At 48.6% G+C, this 20414-nt stretch overlaps 1 protein-coding gene across 1 annotated transcript in view; it reads left to right on the forward strand.

The window, feature by feature from the left end:
* Positions 1 to 17557, forward strand: part of COPA (coatomer protein complex subunit alpha) — a 58361-nt gene extending 40804 nt beyond the window's left edge. The window contains exons 20-33 of the mRNA XM_029581673.1: positions 4603 to 4792; positions 4885 to 4980; positions 5255 to 5343; positions 5542 to 5665; positions 6585 to 6674; positions 6913 to 7022; positions 7356 to 7433; positions 7969 to 8037; positions 9632 to 9768; positions 10353 to 10539; positions 10864 to 10974; positions 11103 to 11264; positions 11445 to 11639; positions 16555 to 17557. Coding sequence (XP_029437533.1) covers positions 4603 to 4792; positions 4885 to 4980; positions 5255 to 5343; positions 5542 to 5665; positions 6585 to 6674; positions 6913 to 7022; positions 7356 to 7433; positions 7969 to 8037; positions 9632 to 9768; positions 10353 to 10539; positions 10864 to 10974; positions 11103 to 11264; positions 11445 to 11639; positions 16555 to 16614 — 1698 coding nt within the window. The 3' untranslated portion in view covers positions 16615 to 17557. The remainder of the gene's footprint in view (positions 1 to 4602; positions 4793 to 4884; positions 4981 to 5254; positions 5344 to 5541; positions 5666 to 6584; positions 6675 to 6912; positions 7023 to 7355; positions 7434 to 7968; positions 8038 to 9631; positions 9769 to 10352; positions 10540 to 10863; positions 10975 to 11102; positions 11265 to 11444; positions 11640 to 16554) is intronic.
* The last annotated feature ends 2857 nt before the right edge of the window (positions 17558 to 20414 follow it).

The following is a 20414-nucleotide window of genomic DNA, read 5'->3' on the forward strand; positions in this document are numbered from 1 at the left end:
GTGCGCGCCGCAATAAAGGATTGCAATAGCAGTTTCTGGCGTGTGAGAGTATATTCTTTCATAGGCACCCCCAAGAGAACATGCCAGGGTCGCGCCTCGCAGGGGACCGTAAGTATCTTAGATAGCCACTGGAGCACCTCCAGCCAATAACCCTGGATCTTGGGACAAGACCACCAAAGATGAAGATAAGTACCCTGGGCCCCACATTGTCGCCAGCAGCAGTCAGGAATATGTGGGTAAAACCTATGCAACGTGAGGGGAGTATAATGCCACCTATAAAGCAGTTTATATGAATTCTCTTGTAACCCCGCAGAAATGGAACATTTGCCAGCAACTGAATAAATGGTATCCCAATCATGGTCATCCAGGGAACCCGGGAAATCTAAATCCCAAAGTGCCCGATATTTATGAGTCACCAGGGATTTATTAATAAACATAGCATAAATTTTTTATATAATCCCCTTCATAATCGAGACGTGTTGACATAATGTCTCGAATAGTGTGTTTTTGGTCCGCAGGGTGCCACGTCGCATATGTGCTGCGTTTTCAGATGGAGATGTTGTGGATGGTGGTTGCAATGGTATGCAAGGGGGAGATTCTTGCCCCCTTGGATCTAACAGAGGCATATCTTGACATTCCTATCCGAGCAGATCATCAAAGGTTTCTACGCTTCACAGTGCTAGAACATTTTCAGTTTCAAGCTCTTCCCTTCGGACTGGAGACCACACCAAGAATGTTCAAGAAGACGATGGTGGTGGCAGCATCCCTTAGAAGCGATCCTTTGCAAGTGAACATTGCCCAGGTCTTGGCCTTTTTGCAAGATGGCTTGTCAAATGGTTTAGCCTATAATTCTCTTCGAGTCCAGGTAGCAGCCTTGAGCTGTTTCAGATGGAAGCTACAAGGACGGCCATGAGCGTCTCATCCGGACATAGTATGTTTTCTTAAAGGAGCAAAACTTTGTCCATCTTGGAATCTGAATCTGGTCTTCGAGTATTGTGTGGACCTCCTTTTGAACCATTAAGAAGGGCATCTTTGAAGGACCTTACCCTGTTCCTGGTGGCAATTTGTTTGGCTAGGTGAATTTTGGAGCTACAAGCTTCATCGTGCAGAGATCCTTTTTAACGGATTTTGGATAATGGAATCTCGTTGCAAGTGGTGCCTTCCTTTTTACTCAAAGTTGTGTTGCCCTTTCATCTTAGCCAGACGATGGAATTGCTGGGCTTTCTGCGCCGGACCTCATGCAAGGGAGCTTCACCTTTTGGACATGTATTGGGTCCTATTGCGGTATCTCAAGGTGACAAATGACTTTCCAAGGTTGGACCATCTCTTTGTTTTATTCAGTGGACCAAAGAAGGGTTGCAAAGCAGCGAAGAGTACGATTGCAAGATGGTTGAAGGAGGCGATAGGTTCAGCTTATATCTGTAAAGGTCGGTTATTGCGAATACATTTGTCTAGGGCACAAACAGCTTCCTGGGCGGTGTGTCAGTTGGTTTCTATGCAGGAGATTTGTCGAGGGCAACTTGCTCCTCTTTTGCTAAACATTACTGTTTGGATGTTAGGACTTTGGTGAAAGTGTGCTGCGTGCGAGTCTTTCGGGTTCCCATCCAGTCTAGAAGGGCTTGGGTACATATCTCTTGTCTGGACTAGTCTGGGGTATGAGCAGGAAAGGAAAATTTGGTTCTTACCTGCTTTTTGTTCCTGCAGAATTTGAATGAGTGCTGCAGAATTTGAGAAAGATTGTACATAGTTTTAAGTTAATTGGAGATGCAAAGTTTTTTTTGTTACACTAAGTTGAGGGTTCAGGTTTGTTGGGGGTTCCAACTTATTCCTCAGCTCACTCTTGAAGGAGAAATCCTTGGATTTTGGGAATTAGTCATCGAGGCTTGGGTACAGGTCAATACTGAAGGACTGTAGGTGGCACTCTCGGTTATGTAGCAGTACTTCAGTTTTTGTTCTCTGCCTCCATCTGCTGGTGGGATGAAGAACCCACTTGTCTGGACTGATTGGTATTCCAGGAATGAAAATTAGCAGTGTTTCCTATTTGCCAATTTTCCTTTTTGATCAATAGAGCTGAAAGCTTGGAGACCTCAGGGTTACAGATTCTAATCTCTTCTTGCACATTTCTCACAGTTATGCCTGATTTTGGTGTTCAGTGCCCCGATCTTTGACATGCAGTTTTGCCACCGAACAGGTTAACTAATTAGCAAGTTAAGCCTCCAAAAATTCTATTCATTTGTCTTACATTTTTTTTTTTTAGACTTAAATGATTTTTATGGTCCTATTTGCTAAAACTCACACTAAAAAATGAATGTACATGCTAAAATAGCACTTAAATGGTGTGCTAGGAAAAAGCCAGAATAGAGTTTGAACACTTATTAGTGTGAACAGTAATGTATGCAACTGTAGCATCTGTATGCTAAATAGCTTGGGGCTGTGACAAAAATAGTGTTCACATGCTCAACTGAGCATGTGCAGTCCTTTTTTTTTTTTTTTTTCCTCCTGGCTCAGCCCCTTGCTGCAGGTTTGTAGAAAAGCAAGCCTGGTACGGGGTGGGGGGTGTCTACCTGCCAATGGTCAGGACAGAAGTGGGAGAGGATGAGAAAGAAGAGAAGATATGTCTGGTAGAAGAAAAATCAGACCAAAATTACACACTTGTGATATCTGCCAAGGAGCAGCAGGTGAACTGTCATCAGAAGATGCCTCAGCCAGCCACGGTGTATAAGGAAGGTAAATCTGCGAGCCATGTATCAGGATGGATGCTGACACCTGTCCATCCCCCCCCTCCTCTAATGTAGTGTTGCGGCAGGAGCGGCACATTGACAGCCGTTCATACTGAAGCCTTAGAATGCCTGCAGCCATCTTTGGACAGACTGACCACAGCAGTGGTCATTGCTACAAGCCAACGAAGTTCAGGCAGCTGACAACGCCACAGTCTGCCCTTCCCCCGCGGCCTTCATTTGATGCATGCCGTGCAGGAGCGGCTGTCTTGGAGGGCCACAGACAACATGTGGAAAGACTGTGGAAGGTCATTCAGCCTGGGGTGGGAAGACGCTGCTTCTCAAGTAGCTCTCCCACACTATTTCTACTGCTCGCCCACTGAAGCCTCATTTGCATCAGAAGTTTGCAAAAATTAGCACATGCTCACTACGACGGTAACTTTAAAACAAGCGAGCGGACCCAGGCTGGAATTTTCAATCATGTGTGCATATGATTTAAAATACGCCCGCAGTGCGTATGTGTGCTCCTAATTTTAAGCTGTTACTTCCTTGGACTTTGTTAACTTTAACTTGCACAATGAGCGGATTTTAAAACATGTTTGCGTGAAGGCCATTACCAGTTTTACCAATTAGTCTACAGGTTGTCCAGTCTATTTCAAGGTCATCCAGACTCCCCTGGTGGTTCAGCCTGCACTTCCCCCCCCCCCCCAGTTGACCCGGATCTCTCACCCTGTTGTGTTAGGCCTAAAAAGCAATTTCTGCAAACTTGCACCTCCTCAGGAACAGCAGGAAATATACATGGCTCACAAGCCGCCATGTGCTGCGGCTCCTGGCTTTAAAATACAGACTTACGCTCTTAACTGTCGGCCCTGCTTTGGAACACCTGCTCCTGTATTTTTTTTTTTTTTTTTTTAAACTCGCACCTGAGTATCTACACATGTAATTTCCAGCTTTTAAAATCTGTGTTGCTCACGTGCGGCCCAGAAACTCATATATATGGGCCTTTTAGTGCGAGCAACGCTTCTAAAATGCACCCCTAACGGGTTTTTTTCCAGACTGGTTTGCGTGCAGGCTGGGGCCTTCATATATTAAATGGTACATACTGAGCTTCACTGCATTGGCCCCAGGATTTCTGTGCAGCTTTTGACCCTTGGATGGTATAAAGTAGCAGGCTGGCTAGGTTTAATCACACAGTCACGTGCTCACTGAAACAGCTTGTGTTTGTGTACTGAGTCAGAGGGAAGATTATATAATGAGTAATCCTGGTTTGTTTTGTTTTTTTAAGCTGTTTTTAATCTGTATTTTTTTTTCCCCACACTTAGTTTTGGTTACTTTAGGAAATAGCCAGAGCTGCTGTTTCTCCATTTTTTTTTCTAGAAATGTATTTTTGGAGTGATCTGGCTAAAGAAAAGCAGTCCGAGCCACCAAGGACTAACTGCGTGGGTGGGAATGAAAGGGGGATGTGAATCCCTATACCGGACACTTTTACTCCCAGAGCTCCATTTTCCAACCTCTGGTCTGCAAGTGCATTGAACAGATTCAGGGAGTTTGAGCCACTGCCGTGTCAAAGGTCTGGGCTCTATTGCACCCCCACCTGTATTTCCTTGTCCTCTTTCATGGTTTTCCTCCTGTTACAAGGATTGATATAGATGTAGTTGAAGCTCCAGTTCTGCCGGGTTTGATCATTTTCAGAAACGGAAGTCTTAACGAGAATTGGAAAAGCAAGTTCACCTGTGAACGATTCTTGTAGGCTGCGCCTTTTGCTTTTGGATTCTTTGTTTGATAAATAACTGCCTTGAAGTGAAACACGAAAGCGGTTTTAGTGCTGACCAGCAGGCCTGTGAGATGGTTACGTGCAGCTGCCTTGTTTTTCCCCCCCTGCTAGATTGCCCTGGAAGCCGCGAAGGCTCTGGATGATAAGAACTGCTGGGAGAAGCTGGGGGACGTGGCCCTGCTTCAGGGGAACCATCAGATCGTGGAGATGTGCTACCAGCGCACCAAGAACTTTGACAAGCTGACCTTCCTTTACCTCATCACCGGCAACCTGGAGAAACTGCGGAAGATGATGAAGATAGGTAAGGATGCGGCAATAAGTGGAGGCTTTTACAGACGCACGCACCTTGTGCTGACGGGCTTTTGCACCTCTGCTGTTTTTTTTTTTTTTTAGCTGAGATCCGCAAGGATATGAGCGGCCACTACCAGAACGCTCTGTACCTGGGGGACGTGGTGGAGAGGGTGCGGATCCTGAAGAACTGCGGACAGAGTGAGTAATGCATCGCCCGGCTTCTTGTACTGCAGCCAGGGCAGAGGGCCTGGGGGGGAACCTGTGTGCAGGATTGCTATGTCTTCTCCTAGCTGTGCTCCACCTTTCACATCTCATGTTCCCAAATTCCCTGTGACTCAGTTCTGTAGGGAGTCAGAACTTGTATGGTCTTCAGAGCTGCTTGGTGCTGGAAGCCATCCTTGATGTTATCTATAAATAAAGGCATTTTTGTAAGGATGCTTTTTTTTTTTTTTTTCCCTACCCCACCACCTAGAGTCGCTGGCCTATCTCACAGCTGCCACTCATGGTTTAGATGAGGAAGCTGAGAGCCTGAAGGAGACTTTTGACCCAGAAAAGGAACTGGTGAGTAGCTCATATCTTCATCACCAGCCTAGACCTGCAGATTACAATCTAGCAACCTGACTACCAATCCCCATTGCTTCTGGAACCTGCGAGAACAGATCATATTAGACTGAGCTCACCCCCCCTCAGCTGTGGTCATCTTTTCCCATGCTTTGAATGACAAAGTTTTTTATTTTATTTTTTCATTCGTCTCTTGAGATTCCTGAGATTGATCCCAACGCAAAACTGCTGCAGCCCCCTGCTCCCATCATGCCTCTGGACACCAACTGGCCACTGTTAACCATGTCCAAGGGCTTCTTTGAAGGCACCATCGCCAGCAAGGGTAAGATGCCGACTCCGGTGGAGTGAAATTTCTGAAAGGGAGCTCTGGACAGAATATAATTTTTATTTGAAAAGGGTTAGGGGGTGGTTGGAAGTTAGTATGGTGTTTCATGACCTCTACAGAAGAAGCAAGTTAGCTGATGTGCTTTCAGAAATTACCGTTCAGGAGAGAATAGCACCGGTTGGGTGTGGTTCAGCAGTCCAGGCGTGCACCCAGCCTGGTCTGGCACAAAGCATTTCACTCTTCAGTCGCTGTCCCTGAAGTCCCTGCTGTGTCAGGCGTGCAACAAATTGCATCACAAGCACGGCAACCCGATCTCTCCATGTTTGGTTAATGGTGTTGCAGGTGACCTCGTGCACCGTGAGTTGACCAGTACGAGCCATAGGGAAAGGTATGATCTGCCCAAAATCCCACTGGCTGCTTGGCTTCCATCCAGCACTGCAGTATATGCCTCCTGGAGTAGGGACAGTGCCTATCAGAAAAAAAAAAAAACGAGCCACCAACTTGGTGTGCTCTATCTGGGACCTCGCGAGGACCCTTCCAGCTGTATTCTAAAGTTATGGAAAATCGATGGTGAAAATCAAATGGGAATTTTATTACGAACGTACAACAGCTCCCACAGGCTTAACTTTGACAGACTTGTCCCATGTGGTAAGCACAGTAGCCCAGGGCAGTTAACTGGTGTCCAAATACTATTCCCTGTATGTACCCGGATCAGTCCAGACAGTGGGTTGAGCCTCCTGTCCAGCAGATGGAGACAGAGAAAAGCTCAAAGGGTATCCTATATCAGGACAGTGCTCTTTTTCTTGGGGGACCTGAAATCTAAGAGACTGATTTCTGCGGGTTTCTAATGTGAGCCCATAGTCTCTCAGGGGTTAGTGAATGAGCATGCTCTCTCTCTCTTCTCTTCCTTGTGTAGGTAAAGGCAGTGCAATGGCTGCCGATATTGATATTGACACGGTCGGTGCTGAGGGCTGGGGAGAAGACGCTGAGCTACAGCTGGATGAAGGTTGGTACCTGTTTCCTCCCGTGGTTGGGGGAAGTGGAGTTGGATTGCTGAACGGTAAGGAAGGCGTGCTTTCTCCTGTGCTCGAGGATGGACTGATGAGGGATAGTGTGACTGTGGGGGCAAGTGGTTTATCTAATTAAACGTTTTTAATATACTGCTTTCTTCAGTTACAGTCGAAGCGGTGTTTGTTTCTCTCTCTCTCTCTCTCATCTCCTGGGCTTTCCTCTGGTATTTGCAGATGGATTTGTGGATGCATCAGAAGGGTTTGGTGATGACGCCCTTGGGAAAGGACAGGAGGAAGGAGGCGGCTGGGATGTGGAAGAGGATCTGGATCTTCCACCAGAGCTGGTAGGGGACTCCAGAGCAAGTTAGGGTGGGGGTGGCAGCAAGTCGTTTTAAAAATGTACTGCTAGAAGCGAGCATATGGAAAAAAAGACAGAAGATACCAGGAAGTAAACACGCAGGTCATGTGTTCAGTATTTGGCCCATTAGAGAGAGTAGTTCCTACCCTGTGTCAACAGGACATTTAATTTTAATAGCATGTGGAAAGGGAGGCAGGAGAGAAGTGTCAGACATGAGTGAAAAAGGGGGTCTTTGACTCAGGATACAAGTCCAGCTTCCTCGCCTTCCTGGCTCCCTTCCATGTGCCAGTTCTCCAACGCTGCATCTTTGTTCTGGCAGGATGTCTCCGCTGGCCCTGCTGCTGGCGCAGAGGAAGGATTCTTCGTGCCGCCCACTAAAGGAATCGGCCCTGCCCAGGTAATTAATCAGGTGGCCTGGCCATCGCTGCTCCCCATGAACACTCGTTGAGCCCAGGCCCTCGTTTCTTCGCTGAAGCATTTTTTCTCATTCCACGTGAAGGATGGAAAGTCTGTCTCCTTGTACATCTCAGAAACTTGGTAGGAACACGGCCTACTCCAGTGCTGGAGACTTGAGTTTGTGTCTGGTGGGGATTTCGCTGATTTAAAAAAAATGGTTTGAAGGCCTCTAGGCTTTAGCCCAAAAGCTTTCTGAGTGTCGTGAGGACAATAGGTGGCTGATAGACTCTGCTAGGCCTCACGGCTGTAATGAATTGTGCTGTTTAACAAAGTGTGTAGCTGTGTCTTGCTGATCAGAGTTTTCAAAGAGGACAAATTTCCAGCGGTTTCAAATTAGCAGAGATTTTCAGTCCCTCTCTTTGCTGACATATCCAGACCATTTCCCAGTGATGCAGAGCAGTTTATGCTTAGCAGGATAATCGGTTTATTCTGGGGGTGTTGCTGATGCAGGACTTGATGTATTCTTGTCTCCATAGGTCTGGTGCAATAACTCTCAGCTCCCTGTTGATCACATTCTTGCTGGCTCCTTCGAGACTGCCATGAGGGTAAGTGGCACTTGTGAAATTCCTTGATGCGAGTTGGAAAATAATAGAATTCAGCTTTAGAAAAAACTGCACATGGTTTTAGAAGTCCACCCCTTCCAAGTGGAAATACTATTTCCTAGTGTGTAGCCAGAAGGACTCAGGACCGATGGGTTATATGCTCCCCTGCCAGCAGATGGAGACAGTCAGGTTTTAAAGCTGACGTCACCCTAGATATAACACCCCTGCAGTGACCTTAGCCTTTCAGTATTTCTCCATCTCCAGCAGATGTAGACGTGCTTTCCCTATGGGGATCGCTGTACCTTTTGGAAGAAGAAATTCTACTTTTAAATTGGGGAAAAAAAGATTGAGCCCCCGCTCTCCTGTGGTGATACCTAAAGCTCCCTCCCCCCGTTGAGAATTCCTGAGGTGATTTCCGAGATCCCTCAGAGGTGTGCCTTGGTCCGGTAGCCGGTTCCCAGTGTGGACTTTGCTGCTGAAGCAGCTGAAAGGCAGTGGATGCAGGAGGCCGAGCGCGGCTGTGACGGCCAAAGCCCTCTCCCCCCCTCAGCCGGAGACAGTCTCTACTCAGCCGGTAAGCGCTGAAGAGGATTTCCTCCCGAAGGAGGGGTTTTGCTAAGACTTCCTCCGGCATCCTTGCTCAGAGTGCCATACAAACTTGGTTCTCGATCCCATTGGGGTGAGGGGAAATGGGCTTCCAAGCAGGTTGAGTGGCCCCCCAGTGGGCTAGGCCCCGATTTAGGCTTGGTCGGCACACCGCGTGGTAGGCCACAGCGGTGCCATCTTGCGCGAGTTTTTGTGCCTGTATTGCCCACCTTAGAGCTTTGGTTCGCTCAGTGCATATCTGTTGTGTGCATAACGCCGCGCACAGGCTGTGCACATAACGTGCGCATACATACGCGCACTACTTACTTAGGCGCAGATTACAAGTAAAGCCGGGCGCACGGTGTGCGTCCATCTGTCTATAATGAAAACGAAATTAGCAGGTAAGTAATTTTACTTCCTGCCGATTCCTCTGTACCTGGGAACAGCTATAATTATAACAGGGTCAAGGACTGCCCCATGATTGGTTCATGCAGTGTGTGAGCTATTTTCTTTTCTTTGTGTCATCTCAGCGAACATGGACTAATCCAGTCTGGACGATGGGAGGGTAAATTCTGACTCTTGCTGCCCTGGGGGGGTGGGAGGGGAAGGGTTCAAAAAGGAAGACTTGGCAGTAACGTCTTTGCCCAGTTTCTCGGGTTTACCTAAACGCTTTGGCTTAATTCTGCAGAAAGGGCCTCCCCAGTGGAGGCAGGCTTTTCTCTTGGCATAGAGACGGGACTGCTTCCTGCCGACTCCCACACCTGCTGGAGCTTTGTAACGTCTGCAGCAGTGTGGGGCTTTTGTTCACCTTGTGGGTCTAGGATGCACTATGCTGTCCTCTTCTATTAAATGAATTGTAATCCGGGCAGGAAGGAAACTCAGGCAGAGCCTTAAGGAGCTTTTTGTCGCAGTCACTGTGATGCAGAAAGGCACTTTGAGTAGATCAGATTCTGTCGCTGTTCACATGCCGTTGTCAGGCCTCTGGATTTTCCTATCTGCTGTCTTTCTCCAGCTCCTCCATGACCAGGTGGGAGTGACGACCTTCGGTCCCTACAAGCAGCTTTTCATGCAGACCTTTGCCCGAGGGCACACCACTTACCAAGCGCTGCCTGCTCTCCCCGCCATGTATGGGTACCCCAATCGAAACTGGTAAGGAACGGCACAGAAGTCCCCTCCCCCCCCCATGCCTCTCTGCGTTCGGGGGCCCTGGTTACCCGCGACTGTGTCTGTCCAGCAGCAGTTTGACAAGCGCAACAGCCCTGCTTCCCCGGGCTTTGCCAGCAACACGTCCCGATGTTGTTATTCCCTGGTTGGATCTCATTTTGACATCGTGTTTCTTCGGCCAGACTGTTCTCCATGAAAGTTATACAGATTCACAGTGGCTCCCCCCCCCCCCCCCCCCCATATTTCTTGAGATTTTTCATGCTCTCCATGTGCTGTGTTGTCGTGAAGTCACTGTAAATATCATAGCGGTGAAACAGGTTAGATCTTAATTCCTTGCCGAGGTTAAGATGTGCTGATTTAATTACCCTTGTCTACTATGCACGTTCGCTTGGGTTTCATGGATTGATAGGAAGCAGCGGGAGCAGGGATATAGAGTTGTGGCACTGCTATTTCGGTGGGGAGGCAAGCCATGGATGACATCACTAGGAAACAACATGGCGGGCTCTGTGTGCATTCGTGTGCTAGCAGAATGGCCCTCACATCCTTCCCCCTTCCCTTGTCACCAACAGGAAGGATGCAGGGCTGAAGAATGCGGTGCCAGCCGTGGGCCTGAAACTGAGCGACCTGATTCAGCGCCTGCAGCTCTGCTACCAGCTGACCACCTCGGGCAAATTCGAGGAGGCGGTGGAGAAGTTCCGGCTGATCCTGCTGAGCGTGCCGCTGCTGGTGGTGGATAACAAGCAGGAGATAGCGGAGGTGAGGCAAGGCTGCTGCTTATGAAGCCTTCTCATGCAATTCAATGTTTCTTAGAAAAAAAAATGTTTTAGATACAGCAGGGCTCCTCTAGTTCTCACTCTCGAATGCAGTCTCGCTTGCTTTTTGTTACCGTGCCTTGGGGGGGCAGTTTCACAAGTTGTCTCTCTCTCTTTAAGGTACAATTTTGAGTTCCTTTAATCTTCTAGGTGCAATCTCATGCTTGCCTTTCCTTCTCTTGCACTATCTCCGCTTGTGTGCTCACGTGCACCATCTCTTACGGTTTTGTGCTCTTTATTTCTCTGCTCTGCTCTCCTTCCTCCTCAGGCCCAGCAGCTGATTGTGATATGCAGGGAATACATTGTCGGACTGACCATGGAGGTCGAACGCAAGAAGCTTCCCAAAGACACGCTGGAGCAACAGAAACGCATCTGTGAGGTAGGAGAGAGAACACATTTGATTGGTTTTGCTCTGCTGGAGAATGAGTGTGTGTGTGTGTGTGTGAACGCGCTCTGCCTTGCTGTGCTGCTGTTTCATTTAGTTTTGACTCTGTTCCCTCTCCTCAGATGGCGGCGTACTTCACTCACTCCAACCTGCAGCCTGTGCACATGATCCTGGTGCTCCGCACCGCCGTCAACCTCTTCTTCAAACTGAAGAACTTCAAGACCGCCGCCACCTTTGCCCGGCGCCTCCTGGAGCTTGGACCCAAGCCAGATGTGGCCCAGCAGGTATGGGTGTGCGGGGGGGGGAGAGGACGAGGCATTGGGATGTATGATGGGGGAGTATAGGTAGAAAGGATGATGGATACCCAAGACGCCATCCTCAGCTGTGACTTTCGGAGACACTGTCAGGAGTGGGACAGATGGGACCTACTGACTCCGCATCCATTCCTTCTGTGTTTCTACCAGACCCGCAAGATCTTGGCTGCCTGCGAAAAGAGCCCGATAGACGCCTGCCAGCTGAACTACGACATGCACAACCCCTTTGATATCTGTGCCGCCTCGTACCGCCCCATCTACCGAGGGAAGCCTGTGGAGAAGTGCCCCCTGAGCGGAGCCTGCTACAGCCCCGAGTTCAAGGGTCAGATCTGCAGGGTCACAACGGTAAGGGCTGCCGCCTCCTTGCCACCCCCACCCCCCTCTTACCTGCTGGCTTGAATCACACCTGTTCCTTCTTTAAGTGAATGTGGGTGCAAATTGGTGAGATATGACATTGGAGAAATTACTTACCTGATAATTTTGTTTTTCCTTAGTGTAGACAGATGGACTCAGGACCAATGGGTTATGTGCTCCCCTGCCAGCAGTTGGAAACGGAGTCAGGTTTCAAAGCTGACACAACCCTAGATACACTCCTGCAGTGACTTAAGCCCTTCAGTATTCTCTTCAAAAGCCCCTGTGCACATACTATTGTAAAAATATGATTAAAAACAGATAACTGCAACTGTACTCAACCAATCATAAACACTGAACTCCAGTAAGAATATAGATGCCCTGATCTAGGGACTCGATGACCGATTGCCCATAATCTCTTGGAATTGATATCCACTCCATGGGCGAAGCCTTGGGTGGGATGCTGAGCCAATCTGCTATACTAAGGAAAACGAAATTCCCTGTACGTACCCGGATCAGTCCAGACTCCTGGGTTTTGCCTCCCCTCCAGCAGATGGAGGTGAGGCACAAGCCGTCTGAATTCGCAATTACCGTCACCAATGGCTCCAGCAGCAAAGAACATAAGCGCCTTCCTCTCTGCACTGCTTGTCATATTAGGGCTGCACAGTCTGCACTGTGAGGAAGCCTAGGGAGAGTTGGCCTCCCTGAACTTTGCTAAGCCCAGCTCCTCCCGTTCAGAGGATGGGTCAGCCACAGTCTTAACCAGTAGTACCCTGGATCTGAGTAACCCCGGAAATGGGTCATCCATGGGAGAGGGAAATTAAGCAGCACATACCCCAATACCTCCTGAGCTAGGCATGGACCTGGCCACCTTCTCTTGGATAGAATTCTTTCAAGGCCTTCGAGCCTTTGTACAGGCGCAGTTTGCTACCTCACTTGCCCCTGTCTGGACGGAACCTCAGCCGGTAAGCCCTCCCTCTCCTATCAGCAGAATTTGAGGCATCCCTCGACTCACCAAGTGTATACCTGGCAGGGCCCCAGATAGCACGGACGAAGAAGAGGATCCATATTACTTGGAAGATGGGGAAATCCCCCCCCCCCCCCCCCCCCCGGTTTAGAAACGTTTCGAACCATGTTGCGGTTTTTCCATAGAGACGAATTGCCGGCCCTGGTGTCCCAGACCCTGAAGATGCCGGGAGTTCCTGGGCTGGATTCTATGACGGAACCACAGCAGAATCCCATTCTGATTTCCCTACGGAAAGCCTCTTGCTACTTTCCAGTACTGGAAGCCATCCAAATGTTGTTTGACTTGGAATGGGATGCCCCAGAAGCAAGTTTTAAAGGTGGACGAGCGTTAGAAGCTCTATACCCACCGGATCTGGTAGTGAGAGAACATTTGTTTTTCCCTAAGGTGAATGCGCAGGTCTCTAAGCCAACAACTATCCTAGTGGAGGGAGGAATGGCTTTAAAGGATGCACACAATAGGCGGATGGAGTCCATCCTTAAACTGGCCTTTAATGCAATAACAATGACCTTACAGATTGCTTCTTATTGTGCCCTAGTAACTCGTTTGTCTGCTCCTCTCTCGGGAGGTGGATGGCCCAGGGGTGAATTCCAGAGAGCCGCCTTTTTAGCTGATGCAGGATCGTACCTCGGCCAGAGGAATGGCCTCAGTGGTGGCGGCCAGAAGAGAGCTATGGCTGCGGAATTGGTCAACAGAGCCAATCTCCAAGGCAAATCTCACAAAGATGTCCTTTAAAGGATCACTCCACTTTGGAAGCGAATTGGGAAAGCTGGCCAGTAAGTGCGGTGAATCTCCAGTACCCCGGCTACCAGAAGATAAGAGAAAGCAGTTACAGCATCCCTTACCCATGAGGGGGTCAATTCAGGGGCTCCCAATGCTTTCGCCCCTAGAGAAACTTGACATTTCAGAGGTCTCAGTCCTTTGGGAGGTCTCTGTCCTTTTAGAGTCAGCAGCTCAAGAGAGGGTCAGGCTTGGGTTCATGTTCATCCCAAACCCCCCCCAATGAAGTTTTGCCGACCCACCCTCGGAACGAGGAGATAGGGAGTTTGGCAGCAACCCTGGAAGTAGTGCCGTGGGCGAGGGCACACATGTGACTACTACAACACTCCCTGCTCTCACGTTGGAACCTACTGTCTCGACTATTCGATTTGCCTCCACTTATCGATGGAAGTATGCTCTCGGCTCCAGTGGTGGCTGCAGGAAGCTCATCGGTACAGGTGTGTACCCCTGTCCCCTCCAGACTGGCTGGTCTTCACAACAGATGCGAGCCTCTGGGGCACTGTCAGGAATTGATGTCCCAAGGGTGGTGGACCAAGGAAGAGGCCCTCTGGAACATAAACCACCTGGAAGCCCTGGCAGTGAGGCTGGGCATGTTTGCAATTCAGCAACAGTCTCCAGGGTCAAGCAGTCCCCATTAAATCTGACAACACAATGACAGTAACTTACATCAACTGCCAGGGAGGAACCAAGAGCCAGCAGGTGTCTCAGGAGATAGCCCACCTTATGGAATGGGTGGAAATACATCTACATCTCAGTCTCGCATATCGCAGGAAAAGTCAACATCAGAGCAAACTTTCTAAGCAGGGAGAATCTGGATCCAGGAGAGTGGGTGTTGTCAGCCGAAGCCTTTCAACTGATAGATTACTGGGGCCCTCCCGACCATCGACCTGCTGGCTGCATCTTACAATGCGAAGGTTCCCCGATTCTTCAATCATAGAAAAGATCCGTGGTCCCTGCGGATCAACATTCTCGTTGATACCTGGTCGGAAGAAGAGTTGCTAAAAGCTTTTCCCCAGTGGCTCCTACTGGGCAGGATCATTCACAGAATCAGCTCCACAGGGGATTATAGTCCTACTAGTAGCTCCAGATTTGCCCAGGCATCCTGGGTATGCAGACATGTGGAGACTCCTATTGTGTGCCCCCCACCGCACAGGGACCTGCCACAGCAGGACTGGTCCTTCATGAGAATTTGATTTTATTCTTATGGTCTGGCCCTTGAGAGGACTCGCCTTATGAAACAAGGATATTCTGCGGCAGTAATTGCCACCTTACTCTGCGCTCAGAAGTTCTCTACGTCCCTAGTGAATGTGCGGGTCTGGAGAGTATTTGAGGCCTGGTGCGAGGAACGCGGTGTCCCCCCTCGGGCGGTCAAAATCCCACTTGTTTTGGGATTTTTTTCAGGACAGCTTGAATAAAGGTTTGCCCCTTATCTCCTTGAAGATGCAATTAATGGCTCTCCTGTTTCAGGGGCAAGGTTAACAGAACCTCCTTGTCAGTTCATCCGTTCGTGGCCTGTTTTCTGAAAGGGGTGAAGCACCTCTGGCCACCCCTGTGGGGCCAGTTCCCTTGTGGAATCTTAATCTAGTATTGGAGTTTGGCAGGGCCCTGCTTTCGGCCACTGCGCAGTCTATCCTTGCATTTATTAACCTTGAAAACAGTGTTCCTGGTGACTTTATGCTTGGCACGTTGCATCTCTGAACTTACAGGTATTGTCGTGTCTGGAACCGTTCCTCCGGATGACTCCAGGAACGTTACAGCTTCGTACCATTCCACCCTTCTTGCCAAATGTAGTCTTGGACTTTAATTTGAATCAGTCCATTCCGTTATTATCCCTAGATGAGCAAAAGGATACTGAAGAATACTGCCTCCTCCATCATTTGAATGTTAGGCTTTTGTTGCGGTATCTGGAAGTTTTAGAACTGGTCTGAAAGACAGACCATCTGTTTGTCCTTCACGGTGGAAGGAAGCAGGGTGAACCAGCTTCGTGGGCTACCTTAGCTCGCTGGATTAAGGAGGTGGTCACGGGAGCCTATGGAGGCAGGAAAGCCATTACCCTTTCAGGTTAAAGCTCATTCCACTAGGGCTCAGGCATCTCATGGGCGGAAGTTCGACTGCTGTCTCCCATCAACATCTGCCAAGTGGCAACGTGGTCCTCCTTGCACACCTTCTGCAGGTTCTATCACCTGGATGTTCAGGCCCGAGAGGACGCAGCCTTTGCAGAGGCAGTGATAACCTGACCGCGGGCAGCCTCCCGCCCCAATTGGGAGTAGCTTTTGTACATCTCATTGGTCCTGAGTCCATCTGGCTACACGCTAGGAAATGGAGAAATTACTTACCTGATAATTTCGTTTTCCTTAGTGTAGACAGATGGACTCAGCATCCCACCCATGGCTGCCCAAGAACAATGCCAAGGGTAAGCCGCTATCCGGTCTCTAGATCAGGGCATTTATAATCTTACTGGGGTTCAGTCTTTGGCTGAGTACAATTACTGTTATCCATTTTTAATCATATTTTTCAATAGTATGTCCGCAGTGGCTTTTGAAGAGAATACTGAAGGGTCACTGCAGGAGTGTATCTAGAGTGACTTCAGCTTTGAAATCTGACTCAGTCTCCATCTGCTGGCAGGGGAGCATAAACCCATTGGTCCTGAGTCCATCTGTCTACACAAAGGAAAAACAAAATTATCAGGTAAGTAATTTCTCCATTCTGTTCAGGAGTTTGTGGTGTATGCACTCTTCACCAGGAGTCCCCAGTCAACTGTAAGGGCAAATGAAGGCAACAAAAGTGAATGTGTGTTTTGTATTCATTTTCTATCTTTTGTTTAAAATCAGCTCTTGTGGGGGAGGAGGGGGGCGCAACCATTGTCTTTTCTGTACAGCTCAAGGATATCCTGGAATAAACAGCTCCAGATGTTCTGTCTCTAGAAATCCAATTTGGAAGGAGTGCCAAGTTGCCCTGTAAAAAAAACTGTTTGCATGCTGACCGAGCTTTACCTAGTGCCATGGTAGATGGGGGCAGATAAAAAGGCCAGTTGCCTCACCCTGTCTGCCCAGTAATCTGTTAGTTTTCTAATGTGTGATATTTTTGCCCTCCCTGTTTTCTTAGGTGACAGAGATTGGAAAAGATGTCATTGGCCTGAGGATCAGCCCACTTCAGTTTCGTTAATATCAGCCCAGGCTGGAGGAAGTTCTTTGACCTCTTGCCTGTAGTGTCCAGCCACATAACCTCCTGCTGAAACTCCTCCCCACCACCCCCTCTTCCACTTTACAACTAAGGGTCTGAACAACGCCCTAGCGTACTATATCCATGAATATGTAATAAGTCTCGACTAGCAGCAGGTTGCTGGGGATCCTCATTTCCTGTATTCTGTAAAACATCCCTGCCACCTTTCTTGATTTAGCTGCACTGCAAGATGTGTTGAGGTCACTCTCTTAACACTGCTTGCTTTACTCTTTCCTTCCACGCTCGGAGGGGGAGAGCTGGTAACCTATCTGGTAAGAGGCACAGGGAGCTATGCAGTAACCAGCCAAGGTACAATGCAGCCAATTTTGAGCTGCCAGTGGGCCTCTGGATGCAGACAGTTCAGCCGCATTGTGTCAGAATCGGGGTCATGCCCAGGAACGACAGCCTAGCCGCATGCATTCCATCTGTTTTTTTTTAACAGTGAAGTCCCTCTTATGCAGGCCCTTTCACATCTAACAGACATGAAGCATATTGCCCTGGCCTGCAGCTAGGGATTGAGACTGCTAGAGAAACGGTCAAGACCAAAGCTGCATCCACTAAAGCCAATGGTACAGCCGCAGGAAGCTGCTTGTAAGAGTCTAGTGCCATCGATTATGACCCTCGCTGGCTGTATTTTCTCACTCACCAAGGGGTGAGTGAGATCTCTCCCTGAGTGCAGCTTTTACCCCTAGGTGACTATCTGGTTGTGGACTTTTTGCTCCCTGTGTGAAAAGCAAGTCGTCATCTGTATCTTTACTCCCTGTGCTGAAGAGAAGTGTGTGATCAGCATGATAAATTTGTGTTCCCTGTTGATCTTTTAACAGCTCCACAAGGACCTTGTACTTTTTGTTTTCATGATAATAAAATGCTCCACCAGCTGACATGATTTGGTAATTTGTAAATAGTTTTCCTTTGAAAGATGTGGGATTAGTTCAATATCATTGGTAATTGAGCTCCATTTTCATTAAGTTTCCAAGGGTCCAAGATCCTGGCATAATCTTTAGCCAAATTTCCAGCTGGGCCTAACCAGCCAGGTCTGCAAACGAAATTTTCTGGACATCTAGCCAAGCAAAATTTTGTCTGGATGTAGGCCAGTTGTCTGGATAAATTTAGCAGATGAGTGCTGAAAATCACTGCTGACCTTTTTAAATCAAATGACCCAGCCTTTTCTGCCCAGTGAAATTTGCAACGGTGGAGGCTTAAGCTGGCTAACTTCCAAAATTAGCCCGGTAAGGGTCTGGGGGAACTCTCCAACTCCATTGATTGGTCGAGATTTACCCAGCCCTAGTTGCACCACTTTTCAGTCCTGCAGTGATGGCAGTTGCATAATAATAAAGGTTGGCAGAGTCTTAGGCCCTGTTCTGCCACCCTCCCCCACAGGCTGTTTCTGTCCCAGGAAGAAAACCAATCCAAAGTACAAAGGCTTGCACTGTACCTGCTGCTCAAAGAAGTGCTTTCTGAGGACAAGTGCCTGCTAAACCAGTGCTACTGCCTTTTAAGTGCTTTCCACAAGCACTGTTTAAATGAAGCAAACCCCCCCCCCCCCAAAAAAAAAAAACCAAACAGAACTTCCTTTTCGTACCCCAGATCTGTCCAGACAAGTGGGTTTTGCATGGCTACCAACAGATGGAGGCAGAGAATTAAAACCTTTTCAGGCACTGCTATATATTTGAGAGTGTCACCTGCAGTCCCTCAGTATTTCCTTGTCTCCAGCATATGGTAGAGGTGCAAACCTGCATGTCTAGAAGTAAATACAAAAAAAATAAATTAAGGAGCTCCCTGAGGTGTTAGGTTCCTTCCTGGGCCAATCCTCAGATCAAGCGGGGGATGGGGGGTTTGGTGATCTCTGTGCTGCTTTAGCCCACACCTTTCAGGGGGGCCAATGCAATATGCAGAGTGCACTCTTAACGAGCAGTTAGATGCGGGTAAAATAGGCGCTAATGCAATAAGGGGATTAGCGCCTACTTAACGCACGAGTGAATGAGAGAGCACTCACATCACTGGAGCAGGCGTTAATAACTGAGCGCATTGAAAAGAAGTACAGAAAAGCTGAAAAAAAACTGCTTTTCTGTACTTCTATTTTTAAAGTAAAAAAATAACTCGGCAGACTGCCAAGTTATGAAGACCAACGCGGTAAACTCAGTGTCTGTTTTCATAACCTGCCTGTCTGCACCTAAATGACCCTTTCACAAGTTTCCAACTGTTGCCGAGTAGAGAGTATTTGCTTCCGCCTTTCCTTAAAGAGCCACTGCTGAAGTCTTCACTAAAGTGTACGCTGTTTGAAGAGGTTAAAAGAAATACGATTCCTCTATAGTGGTGATGAAAAGCAGAGTCCCCTTCTCCAACCTCAAAACAAAAGTGACACTGAAGCGCACCGGATAACAAGATTGGCAGATAGGCAGGTTATGAAAACCGACGCAGAGTTTACCGGCGTCTGTTTTCATAACGGCCGTCTGCCAGAAATGAAAACGGCTGCCGATAAACGCGGGGGCCGTTTTCATTACTGGCAGCCGCGGTGGGTCGCGCTAGGAAGGAGGCGCTAATGTCGTGCAAGCAACCCTAGTGCCTCCCTAATTTAAATATTGCCCTTTGGGGGCACCATGCGTGCGTTGAGAGTGGGTGCTGACTGTTCAGCGCCCGCTTTCTACGCGCCTTTATTGCATCGGCCTGATTCCCTCCTTTCTCTGAAGGCTCCTTCCCCAAGGACCCAGTCTATAGATGCTGTCGGGGAAACTATTTTGTTTTTCTTGGGCTCTATCTTTAAAAAGAAAAAAAAAATTTTGGGGTGTGGCTGGTGTGTAGAAACAGGCTGCTGTAATAGAGGAGGGAAGCTGTGCTGCATTTTGATGAGATCTATTGCCAGATTTTGATCCGCCACGTTTTACAATTGTTACTATGGCAGGAGGTGGACCTGGCCACGTGATTTCCCCCCCCCCCCCCCCTCTAATGGCGCCGATGTCGGAGCGTGTGAAAGCCTGCAGGGCCTATGGCAGTGCTCAATCGCGGCTTGACTGTCGAATGCTGTGCAGATTATACCTGGGGTGGGGGGGGATGGTCAGTGGATCGGAGAGCTACCCAGTCTCGGGGCTGTCCAGAGCACGATGCAGGGCCCTGCTCGAGAGGCTCAGGACTTCCCTCCCCCTCTGTCTCCGGATATTCAGGACAGGGCTGAAGAGGCTCTGAATTTGCTTGGCACTGAGAACAGTGAAGGAGAGGAGTTCTCCACAGAGTTTGTTTTACTTATGCACAAAGCTTTTTTAGCCAGTAAATGTGAAGGAAATAAATGCTCCCTTCACCAGAAAGGGCAGTCCAATCCTAAGAAAGCAAAGAGGTCCCTGGTCAGGCTTTCGGGGAACCTTCTCCGGCGATGGGGACTCAATCATCCAGATAGGACCATGGAAGTCAGATGGCTGGCTGTACGATCAGGATGAGGACATTGCAGATCCGAACCCTGTTACTAACCAGGGGGATAAGACGCCTGACCATGAACCCAGGAAGATTTGTCTGAGGCAGAGGAGACTCTCTGATCATGGAAGAGATTACCCTCGGGTGGTCTGTTTTTTTTCCGAAAAGAAGAGTTGAAGCCTTTTATCCCTCAAGTCGTGAAGGTGTTGAAGGAAGATTTGAATAATGGCGTGGATCCAGTGCTGGATGGTCTTTGGTGTCATCCTACAGCATTCCCCTTGCCCAAGAAGGTGAAGAAATTGGTGGACCGAGAGTGGAATGCCCCAGAGGTGAGGCTT

This window comes from Rhinatrema bivittatum, chromosome 16, assembly GCF_901001135.1.
Source record: "Rhinatrema bivittatum chromosome 16, aRhiBiv1.1, whole genome shotgun sequence".
In the NCBI taxonomy this organism is placed as follows: Eukaryota; Metazoa; Chordata; class Amphibia; order Gymnophiona; family Rhinatrematidae; genus Rhinatrema; species Rhinatrema bivittatum.